We start from the raw sequence: 12,243 nt of genomic DNA on the forward strand, positions 1-12,243 counted from the left end.
GTGGTGTCAAGGGAGACAAAGAGTTCATATGCTGTAACACATTTCCTAGAGCACACATCTGACGCAGCACAGATCAGCTCTTCCCCCTTCTCAAAATTACTGTCTTCCTCTGAGAGTAAATGGACTTTAAATGACTTTTACCTGCAGAGTTCTACATCTGATCAGACATCTGATCTCATCCTTAATGTCCTTGTTCTCTGTTACCCAAAGAGAGAAGAGGACAAATCTGTGGCTGCATGAATGGAATCTGCTCTATTTATGTTAATCATCACTGACCTGAGTTAAGCATCTAGATCTTTTCCTCAGGAGGTGCCAGATGCTGCTTCTCCTGGGTGTTAAACTGTAGAACTCCTTGTCACAGTATGCAGTGCATGCAAAGTGTTTAAATGAATCAAAAAAAGGATTTTCAAATGCAAAGAGAAAAACTCATTGAGAACTATTGAAATTGTACGACGCAAACCAGTCACAAATAACAAGACGCAGAGTAGCCTGGGGAGGCTTTGTTACAAGCAAATCATTTCTTAGGCATCAGAAACACAGTGCTGAGGTAGATGGAGCTCTGATCTTACTTATGGTAGTAGTTCTTATGTGGGATCTTCCTGATGAAGCAGTGGACACACGTTGGGATGTTTTCATGTAGAGCAGTAGATTACCATCCATGGAAACATAGGCAAGGCTGCTTGTGGTTTTTAAACACATAGTTTAGGGTGGGAAGCAAAGAATAGTTTTTGCATGAGAAACCATTTTCCATGTATATTCAGGGTTAAAATTCAAATTCTCCCCACGTTGAAGGAATCCTTAAACCAAGCAATGCTGTCATTCATTTTCGTTTTCAGACTGATTCATTCCTGTAACATTTAGAGATGGAAAATGTCTCCCATATTTCATCAGAGACTTTATTTAACAGATGATTTAACATGCATCAACTTCTGCATGTGTGAGAACCACAAGTATAAGGTGCAATTAGGTTGCTTATTCTCAACAATGAAGTTGCTAGAAAGCACTGTAAATAAGATGCGGTTGTTAATATGTATGGATAGCTCCAGCTGTGTACAGCTGCAAGGTATGACTGCCTCTGAGTTCTTTTTGCTCTGTTGTTTAACACAGGAACTTATTGCCTTGGGAATATGCAATTCTGTGGGGTCGTTTTTCCAAACCTTTTCAGTCACCTGTTCAATGTCTCGGAGTCTTGTTCAGGAAAGCACCGGTGGAAGAACTCAGGTATGTAAACCCAAATTTTGTGCAAAACAAAGTTTTCTTTCTGGAGCTCCAAAACTAAAGCCTGAAGTTTAGCTAGATAACCGTGTTTCTCTGCCTGGGCCAGAATAAATAACTGGAGTTTCCCCTGTTTCAAATCCAGACTTGGCCAAGATAGAAAGCTAGAAACAGCTAAAATCTGTGAACTGAGAGGGAGAATCAAAAGTCATTTGAACAACTAGCCTTATTGAAAGCACAAGGGATAGCTAATCAGTAATATTGCCCCTTAAGGGCACTTATAAATAATTTCTGGCTTCTTTTGTTCAGATTGCAGGTGCTCTCTCTTCAATTATGGTTCTGTTGGTACTTGTGGCTGTTGGATACCTCTTTGAACCTCTTCCACAGGTAAGGGTGTTTTGCATGTTAGGCATTGCATTGTCAGTGAACAGAGTCCCATGAGTATTGCTTAAACTAGAGATTTTAGCAGGGTTAATAAGCAACACAGTTAGCATGTGATCCAGAGCCTTTAAATTTTGTATGCATTTTTGCTGTAAGTTAACCTAGAAATAAATAATGTTTTGAAAGATCCAGCATGCTTTTTGTTGTTATTTTTTTAATATTGGATACCCTGGACTCTGTCTTTAGAACATAAAGATGATACCTTCAAGCAATTCCCCTTTAAAATTGTTTAGGTTGGAAAAGACCTTTAAGATCATTGAGTCCAGCTGTTAACCCAGAACTGCCAAGTCCACCACTGAATCATGTCCCCAAGTGCCATATCTACGTGTCTTTTAAATACCTTCAGGGATGGTGGCTCAACCACTTCCTGGGTAGCCTATTCCAATGCTTGACAACCGTTTCCATGAAGAATTTTTATCCAGTCTAAACCTCTCATCCTGTCAGTTTTTACTTGGGAAAAGAGTTCACCTTGCTACACCTTCCTTTCAGGTAGTTGTAGAGAGCGATAAAACCACTCCTGAGCCTTCTTTTCTCCAGGCTAAACACCCCCAGCTCCCTGAGCTGCTCCTCATCAGACTTGTGCTCCAGACTCTTCACCAGCTCCATTGCCGTTCTGTGGCCACACTCCAGCATCTCAATGTCTTTATTGTAGTGAGGGGCCCAAAACTCAACACAGAATTTGAGGTGCAGCCTCACCAGTGCCACGTACAGGGGGATGGTCACTGCTCTGGTCCTGCTGACCACATTTGATTGCAGCATAGGAGTTCTGGATTGATGTTAAAAACTTAAAAGTAATAGCTTGGCCAGTAGAGGGTTGGTGCTGGGTTCAGCATAATGAGTTGGTTTTGCTGCACTTGTACTTGTTTGTATAAAAATATATTTATGTGAATAAGTATAATCTGACTTTAAAAAAAAAATTTGTTTCTGGTGACGTGCAAAGGATGGTACACAATTCCTGTTTCTTTTTATAGAAGTTGGACCTTGAGTTACACCTATGTGACTGTTGCAGGAGTTGTTTCAGTATATTGTAGAGAAACTTGAAACTGAGATTACAGTCTACTGCTTCAGGCACTATAAGTGTAGCAGCATGGAGCATAGGCATATGTGATTTGTCTTGCTGGGAAATCAAACTGTACTGAACTAGTTTGCCATTTCTGCAACTGCAGTAAAAGCATATGTCCACTGAAGTGCTTGAAAAGTTATGGGTTTTTAAATAGAACTTCTGTTCAGTGGACTTATATCAGTTGTACAAAGCATAGAAATACAGTTATTTGTGATACTTTGAAGTTCTTATTTGTCATTGGGTTTATTTTGCTTCTGAAAATTGCATTTGTGTATTGTTCTTAGACAGTGCTGGCAGCAATTGTCATGGTGAACCTGAAAGGAATGTTTAAACAGTTTGGAGATGTCACACACTTCTGGAGAACCAGTAAGATTGAACTGGTGAGTAATGCACAGCTCAGTGCCTATATTCCACTACATTGCATTTGTTGCTACTCCCAAAACAGGGTAGAAACTTATCAAGGAGTTACAAATTGGTGTTGCATTGCAGATGACATTAAGACATGATGCTGTAAGTACCCTGGGAGAGTGATCTGTTGCAGACAAGAATATTTTTGTTGTTCAACAATCTTGTAACTCAGGTCAGAAGTAGTTTGGTTGCAGTAAAAGCAAAGCTCTTGCAGTGTTGCTATAGGAACTGCACTGAAGGCTGTGGGAATGTCTGAGAAGAATCTGAAAAACAGAGTAACAAAGAAAACTACTTGAGGCTGTTTGCCATCTTTTAAGATGAACCAAAAACCTGGCTGGAGTGGGACAGAATTAAGAGTGCACTGGAGGGAACATTTTGGTGGCATTTTTCTCCTGGACTGATGGAACTAAGTGAGACACTACTTGTGGGCCTTGAATATTTATTTTTTTAATCCTGAGGTATTTGGAGTCTGATGGTAGCATAGGATTCCTTGGAGAACAGGAGTTAAGTCATTAATATGACAGTTTGTCAGATGTTACTTTGGAGCACCTTGAGCCTTTATGCCCTTCTGAAAGGTTAAGGCAATTCTAGTCTGCTCTCATGATGGATTACACTGTAGCCTATTCCTGAACACAAGTGATACATGGGGTTGGAGGCTGGATTATGCTATTGTTTTTGTTGTTAACAGGAAAGGATGCATAATAATTCAGACCTTCTCTTTGTTTTAGGCCATCTGGGTGGTAGCTTTTGTGGCTTCTCTTTTCCTGGGACTAGACTATGGTTTGCTTACTGCAGTAACGTTTGCAATGATAACCGTTATTTACAGAACACAAAGGTCAGATTTCTTCTTTATCAAAATTAGTGCTTGCTGATCTTCTGTGTGCTTTTGTTTGTTTAAGGGGTGCCAATAAACAGAAGTCCATTCCACCCTCTTCAACTTCATGCAGTGTAGAATTTACTTCCTAATGTAGGTCATGTCCTTTGGCTCTGATCCAGGGTTCATATTTTCTTTTTCTGAGAACAAAATTTCTAGAGGGCATGAACTTGCACTCTCAGTAACAAACAGAAGATTTTTGATTTCTTATACTGGTTAATCTTCTTGTTTATTTTTTTTTTTATGCTTAGAGTTTGAAAATTTAAATCTGCTTGCTGCCAATTTCAGTACATGATTATGTTTTGTGTGCACTACTGGTCATAGACAAGCAGAAGTTGTGTCCAGTTATCAGTAGATGAATATTTAGGTATTTTATAAGAAAGTTCTAATTTATTAAAAAATCTGTGCCTGTTCTTGTAGTTTTTCAAGTCACTTCTCCCCATTGAAAGTGACAAAGCTTTTACTGTTAAGCTTTCCAGGTCTACAGTGAAATGATTTCTTGCATGTGTGAATTGGACTGTCATGTGAGGCTTCTGGGCTCAAGGTCTGGGACATCTAGGTGGAAACTCTATAAAAGTCTTGGTTTTGGTCTGCATTGGAATGAAAGCAAATTGTGAGATTTTTCACTCTGCAGAATAAGATTATTTTTTTGCCATCTCTATACAGTTTTGTTCTTGCAAATGTACAGTAATGTACTTTGCTTTTCAACAAATGACAGCATTACAGTGCTAAGTTTAAAAACTGTTTTTGCACTGACAGAAGCAAACTTCCTTCTTAGTGTGTTCTACCATAAACTGGTGACTGCATTTGACCGTGTTTAGATACTCTTGTACCCGACAGGCCCTGCTCAACGACCATTTAAAATAAGTTTTAATCAGTATCAAACACTCACTTTTCCTCTTTATAGTTGATAATACTGAAACATTTGTCTCCATTTCTCTCTAGTCCTCAATACAGAATCCTTGGTCAGATTCCTGACACTGACATCTACTGTGATGTGGAAGAGTACGAAGAGGTAGGAGTGCGTTCTTCTGCATTGAGGAGTTTAATGTGGTGGAGCAAAGGCAGCTGTGGCAATTTGCTGCTTAGCCCTACCACAGTGCACATACAGTGCTGTCTGCCAAGCATTCACCTGTGTTGAAGGAAAAAATGATGAATTTGGTTTTAGTAGTAAAAACTGTTTTGTTCAAAACGTGAGCTCTTTGTGCTGCATGTACATTTGACCAGGAAGTGATCAAAAGTAACTTTTTACAAGTTTCATCGTACCAGCTTGTTCAAAATGGTAAGGTTTATAGGAATACCACTGCTTAAACCTGCTATGTAGATAAGTGCCTACCAGACCACCTTCTTTACCTGTGCGTCCGTATTGCATGGAATCCATGGAACACAGGATCCAAACTTGTGGATTCAGAATTGCACAAACTGTTCAAAACACCATCCCCCTGCCTCCACTCATCCCTTGCTCATTAAATATGCATAATTAATGGAACAACTGCTCACCATGCACTTAGCTTCTTATAAATGTCATCTTGTTCAACCAAAAGTTGGTGAAAACATTACATTTTGTCAGTGTAATGGATATAAACGTGCTCTATTTATTCACAAACAGCAAAAACAATTTTCTGCACTCTCTGCCATGTTCTCAGAGATGCTGCTATGAAGGCTGTACATCCCCTTTACTATGAAACCAGTCTGTAAAAGCCTGTGTGAAAAGATGATGCTATAATCTGAAAACATTCTCTCACCAGCAGTTCTGCTTTAAATATGATGCAAAGCAGAAGTATATTGGGCATGTTTATAGCTGTTTGTAAAGGAGAGGAGACTCCTTTTCTCTTACACTGAATGCAGTCAGCATTTCCTCCTCCTGGGTAAAGAATGGGGTTGGCAGCATATGGCAGGCTGGCTCTGCTGCTGGCTGGGTCATTTGCATGTAAAATGTCAGAGTTCAGCTCCTTTGGAGATGACTGCATTTAAAGTATGACCTGTCTGAAGGTCTGGTTAAAACTAAGGATTTGAAAGGTTGTTTTCTTGGTACCTGAGGAGTCAGAAAAGAAAAAGAGAGAAAGAGGGAAGTAAGTCATTATACTTGTAGAAAGGGGGGCTAAAAGGACGCAATCCTAGATCTGCATGATTTGCTCACGGTAATACCAGCTGCAGGATAGCAACATCAGAGAACTGCAAGTATTTAATTCCTTTTTATGGCTGTACATATGGTTGTTATAAAGAAGGAGAAATGTTACCAGGCATTAACTGTGTGCAGTATTACACTGGGAAAGGGGGAGGTTCTGATCTTTTGGTTCGCTTTGCTTGCAACAATGCCAACCTTCTTTATTTAACATATGCTGAGAGACATTCAGGGTTGGCTGTTACTCTGCTGCATGTTTGTGTGTCTTGTGATCACACACGTGCTTTTCTTATATTTAACTGTGCCCATCCAATATTTTCCTTAGGTTAAAGAATATCCTGGAATAAAAATATTTCAAGCTAATACATCACTTTATTTTGCTAATAGTGAGTCATATGCAAGTGCGCTGAAGAAAAAGGTGAGTAAAACAAATTCTTTAATGTCTGTGTCTTGAAAATTCAAACTGGCTTCTGAAACACACTCAGATCCTTTTGTGTAGCCCCTAGCACAATGTTTCTCAGCCTGTGGCCCCTGGTGATCAGTGATATATGAGAAGGTGACCCTCCAGCCAAATACAAATTGTCTTAGGAAGCAACAACACGGTGGGAGGGAATAAACAAAGTGTAGCTTAATACTGACTGTTCATGAATGGAAAGTCTGGTGGTTGCAGAGCACAAACTGGTCAAATCTTTTTTTTCAGAAGGAAATTAGTTGCTGAACTGAAAGCAAAATGGGAATAAAAGCTTCCTTGTTCAGTGACTAACTTTACTGGAGTGTAAGAGCGTGGAATACTGTGGGCATTTAATGACTCTCATGGGGAACAAATTACCTGCATACAGAGTATGCCTCATCTCTGTCTAACCAGTGGTTTGGGTGGGTGGGAATGGCAATGGCAGAACTGCCTGACCCACTCGCAATTGCACCTGTACTAACTTCTGAAAAATTTTTCTGTAGCTCCCATGATGAGTCTTAATACAAAACAGGTGGGTGGTGCTGACCCTCACAAAACAAGAGATATTAGTGATTACTGCCCAAATGCACTTCTCTCCCCTTCGCTCTCTGCACTCAAATCAGCATTCGGTTGCAACACAGCACTCTCTGATTTCAAGAAAAGAATGAGATGCATCTCTCCCTCATCTTGTTAACACAGTGCTTGCCAAGATTATTCCTTCTTTATACTGCTCTTACTCCTTCCAAGGGAAGCTGAACAATGCAGGCTTGTGTTTTAAATTTATGACAGTGATTAATTCGGTGCTAGTTGATACTGCAATGTCATCCTAACAAGCTGAATCTCCTCGGATTGTGCTTTCTTCTCATGACAGACTGGAGTGGACCCTTGTGCCATATTAGCAGCAAGGAGAAAAGCCCAGAAGCGACATGCCAGGGAAATAAAGGCAGCAAATGAGCACCGAAAGAAAGCTGTATTGAAACTAGTGAGTTCTTCAGTAAATATTGACCTGCTTTATCAGAGAAGATGCTGCTTTCTGGGGTTACCATTCTTGTTTATACAAAGTGCAAAGTGCTACTCAGGTGGGAGGAAGGCTTAGGGAGCAAGCGCTGTGCAGTGGGGACAGGTCACTGAAGGAACAGCGCTAGGATCAGAGGCTCATGGCTGGATTGGATAATTGTGTTGGACCTTGATTGCATTGAGGTAACACACAGTGGCACAGAGCCTCTCCACACTGTCACACTGTCTCAGCAGTGGTGTTGGCAGAAATCAGAGGGACTCTCCCTCTGCTCCTCCCCACGCACTTGGAATGGTCATGTAGAAATAAGATATAATAAAATTAATTCCAAATTAGCAGCCCCTGTAATAAAAAGGTGCCATCCTCCTGATCCTGGCTTGGCTAAGTGGGGCAGGCACACTGAGAGGGGTTGTTTGGGACATGCTTGTGCCTTTATGCAGGTTTAAACTCATCTCTGTGGTGGGAGCTGGCATGTGCTTTTTACAGTGAGAAACCAAAACCAGGCCTAACTTGAGAGCCCAATTGCTCTTGTTTCTTTTGCATATATAGGGCTTGACAGGATCAGCAGGGATAAGACAAGGAAATGCAGTAAAAATGTATGAACAGGTGTCAGTGTTTGAAGGAAATGGGTAATTCACTCCTAAGAGTGAAGCTTTAAGCTGCTTATATGTGACTGTAGAAAGGCTGAGCATGAGAGAATAAACCTTGATATGTGCAGGATGCGGAAGTACGTGTGCAAGCAAAGACAGTTTCTGTGGGGATTAGAAGCTGAACACCTTCTAAAGGCTTAAGGAACAGCCGAGTTTGGGGAGGAAGGGGATCTACATTGAAGAAGCACTGACTGTCATTAAGCTTTATTTATCCTCTCTCCCAGACTAATGATGTAGAAGCAAGTGTAAAACACGAGATAGCAAATGATGACTTACCCGTGAATGGAAAATTTGCAGATTCTGGTGTACAAGCCGTGTCTCCTGATGAGCATGAACATTTTGTGGAGACCAAAACCAACATTCGCTCTTTAATTCTGGATTTCACCCCGGTGAACTTTGTGGATTCAGTTGGAGCAAAAACACTAAAATCAGTAAGTAGGGCTTTTTTCCCCAGAAAAACCCTTAGAAAACTTTTAAGATACCTAATAGGGAACCTGTAAGCATGAGACATGACTGCCCACTCAAATACAATCCAATAATTCACCTAATCACTGTTTTAATTCTTTAAGTTTTAGCTGAATACTGGGGAATGTGGACTGTGCAGCTTTCTCAGTATTTGGCTTCCAGAACTGTGATGTGTACAATGATACGTCTGCATTTAACTTCAGTTTAACTCTGTTGCAGATTATAAAAGAATACAAAGAAGTTGGTGTCTGTGTCTGCATTGCCTGCTGTAGTGGTGAGATGAGATTTTTTTTTCTTTTTGTGAGTTTTATGGGAGACACTGTTTTATCTCTTTCCCTCTGCTCCCAGATTTTCTGCTGCCAGGTGCCTCAGTAGAATCAGCACTTACTGCACGTAAATTGGATTTGAGGAAAAGCAAGTCCCTGTGCATTAGAGCCTTCACTTTAGTGAAAGTAGAGCACTGATGTAATGAACACTGTGAGCACTAGATCATACTCCCATTTCTTCCAGCTGGCCAATTGTAAATGCTACACTAAACTTTGTGTCTTGAAGTTGTTGTAGTAATGTAATAAGAAGAAAAGCCTGAAATGTTCCAAGATTCCAATATTTGGAACTGTAGCATGTTCTGCCAAGAATATGGCTCTGTGTATGTCTGGATAAGAGAATTGCCTCTTTGAAGTAGAAGTAGCATGGGATCCATCTGGCTATTTTAAATATTTTAAGTAACAGCAAGTAAGAGAATAAGTTGTTATCTTCTTCCTGAGATGCCATTGCCTTCCATCTCTGCACTTGGGTTTATTTGCTGATGTTGTGTTGTGTTTTTGTTTTGTAGGCCCTGTTATGAATGAACTGACAAGACTGAACTTTTTTGATAAGGCTGTAACAAGAGAGTTGCTGTTTCACAGTATTCATGATGCTGTCCTTGCTTGCCAAGTGAAAGATGGGTCTGCTTTCACAGACTGACTTTGACCTCTGAAGAGTGGCATCGAGCGGAATGGAAGCCAGATTTATGCTGATGGAGACTCTTTCTGAATATTTAATTTGCACAGTTTGAAGAGAGCCTAAGGCTGTTTGTATCTACGGGTATAGGGTGGTACTTATTTTTTGTAGGAAGAGTGGATAAGGAATTGGAAGCCTTCATGCTCTTGAATGTTTTCCTTTAATCAGGGTATAGCCTTCCAACAATACACAAGCACAAAATTATGCAAGAAAAGAAAATTCAGTGTGTTCTGCTGCAGTCAAAATCTAGTAGACAAGGTGACATTCCTGTTCCTGTTGAGAAAATGGGCACTTTAACTCACTACAAGTGGGATCTTGCAGGAAGTAACTGTCTGCAAGTGCAATACACTGTACCAGTGTCTTTAAAGAACTTTTTTAGATGGCTTTTAAAGCCTGATGTCAACATTTGCATACAACAGATTCATACAATTTATAATAATCTGCCAGCTGGATTAATGAATTCACACTGGTGGCATTTAACTGCTGCTGTTTTTAACACTGGATGGTACAGTTGTTTGTTTTTTTTTAAAGATCTAACTGTCTCAACTATACTCAGCTCTTCATTTTTGCTATGAGTGAACATGGAATCAGAAACTCATTGTTTAATTATTACGTTATCAATATGGTACTTTTACTGCCAAAACCTAGTTAGACTTCCTAGAAGAGAATACAATTGATTTTAAGCTAAAATTAATTTAGCTTCAAAATTTGAAGACAAAACTGGTTTGAGGCAGGAGTGAAGTCTATTTAAATTAAGAACTGGTGCCCTAGATGCAGCCTCTTAAGCTGGAATGAAAATGTAGACACGGTCTAAAGTCTCAGTGGTCCAAAAAAAAAAAAAAGAAGTACTTTTCTTTTGCCCATCTTCCAGTACTGCTGCTTCTGCCTCAGCTTTTAAGTGCTTTGAGAAATAGAGTTCAATAGAACTTAAAAATGTTACATGTTTGGGTTTTTTAGAAGAAACAGTAGTGTGGGAGTTTTTTTCTGTCAGCCTGGTCGCTGTGGTACTGCCTCACTTCAGGTGTGAGATGAAAACCATGAAAATGGAAAACATGCAAAAGAAAGAAATCTTCAATGTGTTTCCCTCCCAACAGTCACTGTGAAGCTCAGCAGAGGTAGGAATCTGTCTCTCTGCAGTTTATTTCGACAGCTCAGGGGAAGTGGGACACCAGTGACATTTCATTTGGCACCCTCAAATCACAGGCCCTGTACATAAGGGAATTCAGACACCTTCCTCACTTCTGATCACAGAATGTAACACTTTCATTTTGCTTCAGGCTCCGTTGTGATTAGGGCTTGCTTCAGGTAAACCAGGTTTCCCAAGAATCAGGGAAGTCAGGGAAGATTTATTTCCTCAGACTCCCCTGCCACTTGGGAGAGGAAGCTTTCTGCATCAGAAATTGCTGCTTAGCTGGAGTTCAGAGGATGAAGTGCATGCACGTTAACACATTGTGTGTGCTTATTTAAACAACTTTTGGTACATTTTATAATGTTAACCAGTTCAACAAGCCTTTGTATCTACATACAGTATATTTTTCTACTTTCAGCTTGTCGCAGCTTCAGTTTTTAACTCCGTAGTCTCTTCAGTTCACATTGAAATCCTATCAACTTCCAAAATAAAGTGATGTCACTTGTCAAAATTTTCCACTTTGTCTCGGTGAGACTCTGTATGAGGGACAAGCTGAGGCCCCTGGATACAAGTGTCTGTTGCCAAGGGGCGGGCCAGGAGGAGTTGCCACCTCCAGGCAGGTCTTCCCTGCTGTGCCGGTTCCTGCTCCTCACCCTCCTGGCTTCCTCACCCCATGAAACCCTCTCCTTGCCCGGCCTTTGTGGGATACAATTAATGCTGTGTCTCCCATCCTGGTAGCAACAGCTGCACTTCTCGGGGAGCTGCTGGAATGCTGGACTGAGCACCTTTGCCCAAGGAAGTCCCAGATCCCAGCCCATGTGAACTAGTGCTCCTGCAGCCACCAGCAGTGCTGGTAACTGACCCAGTAAAACAAAACCTGGCAGCTTTTGCTTAGTCTCTTCCTGTGCTTTGCTGCCACCAGCTGAAGCACTGCTTCCTGCTGCCAGCCTGAGCTAGCTATTGGAAAGGGAACTAACTTCCCCTTTCCTGCACTGATTAACAGACTGCTATCTAAGTTTAAATCCTGCTTTAGGCTTGTCAGTGCTAGATTAAACAAACCCATGTCCTTTAAACCTGTAACAGGGCTCACCTCCTTCCCCTCTCCAGTTTATCTCTAGGGACAGGATAGTGCCTCCACCCCTTGGCTGCTGAAGCCCCACCACAGCAGAAGTCACTTCATAGCCCAAGTCTGGTTCGATGCCTCTTAACAATCAGGGTAATATTCCTCTTCCCCTCCTTTTTTGCAAGAGTACTGATGATATAAATTAGGATACCTGTAAGATCAAAACTCTCTTTACATACTTCACTTATCCTTCTTGAGTAGAAGTACACTTGACTTCGAGTGCTGTTCCTGGTAAACAGAGATACTGTCAGTGCTGCTCTCTCAACCACCTACCTCTTGGGCTTA

General features: G+C 40.8%; 1 protein-coding gene across 3 annotated transcripts in view; it reads left to right on the top strand.

Annotated features, from left to right (window-relative positions):
* SLC26A5 (solute carrier family 26 member 5) overlaps positions 1-11,350 on the top strand; it is a 36,059-nt gene extending 24,709 nt beyond the window's left edge. For 2 of the 3 annotated variants that reach the window (XM_039387338.1, XM_027741771.2), the window contains 10 exons: positions 1,108-1,221; positions 1,525-1,602; positions 3,004-3,099; positions 3,856-3,962; positions 4,947-5,016; positions 6,452-6,544; positions 7,449-7,559; positions 8,467-8,673; positions 8,927-8,981; positions 9,540-11,350. In XM_039387338.1, the coding sequence (XP_039243272.1) occupies positions 1,108-1,221; positions 1,525-1,602; positions 3,004-3,099; positions 3,856-3,962; positions 4,947-5,016; positions 6,452-6,544; positions 7,449-7,559; positions 8,467-8,673; positions 8,927-8,981; positions 9,540-9,670 (1,062 nt within the window). In that variant the 3' untranslated portion in view covers positions 9,671-11,350. Of the gene's footprint in view, positions 1-1,107; positions 1,222-1,524; positions 1,603-3,003; positions 3,100-3,855; positions 3,963-4,946; positions 5,017-6,451; positions 6,545-7,448; positions 7,560-8,466; positions 8,674-8,910; positions 8,982-9,539 lie in introns of all 3 variants that reach the window. The other variant, XM_039387337.1, reaches the window with a different exon arrangement.
* The last annotated feature ends 893 nt before the right edge of the window (positions 11,351-12,243 follow it).

Source organism: Pipra filicauda, unplaced genomic scaffold (assembly GCF_003945595.2).
Source record: "Pipra filicauda isolate LSUMZ 115617 unplaced genomic scaffold, ASM394559v2 scaffold555_size307855_pilon, whole genome shotgun sequence".
NCBI classification, from domain to species: Eukaryota; Metazoa; Chordata; class Aves; order Passeriformes; family Pipridae; genus Pipra; species Pipra filicauda.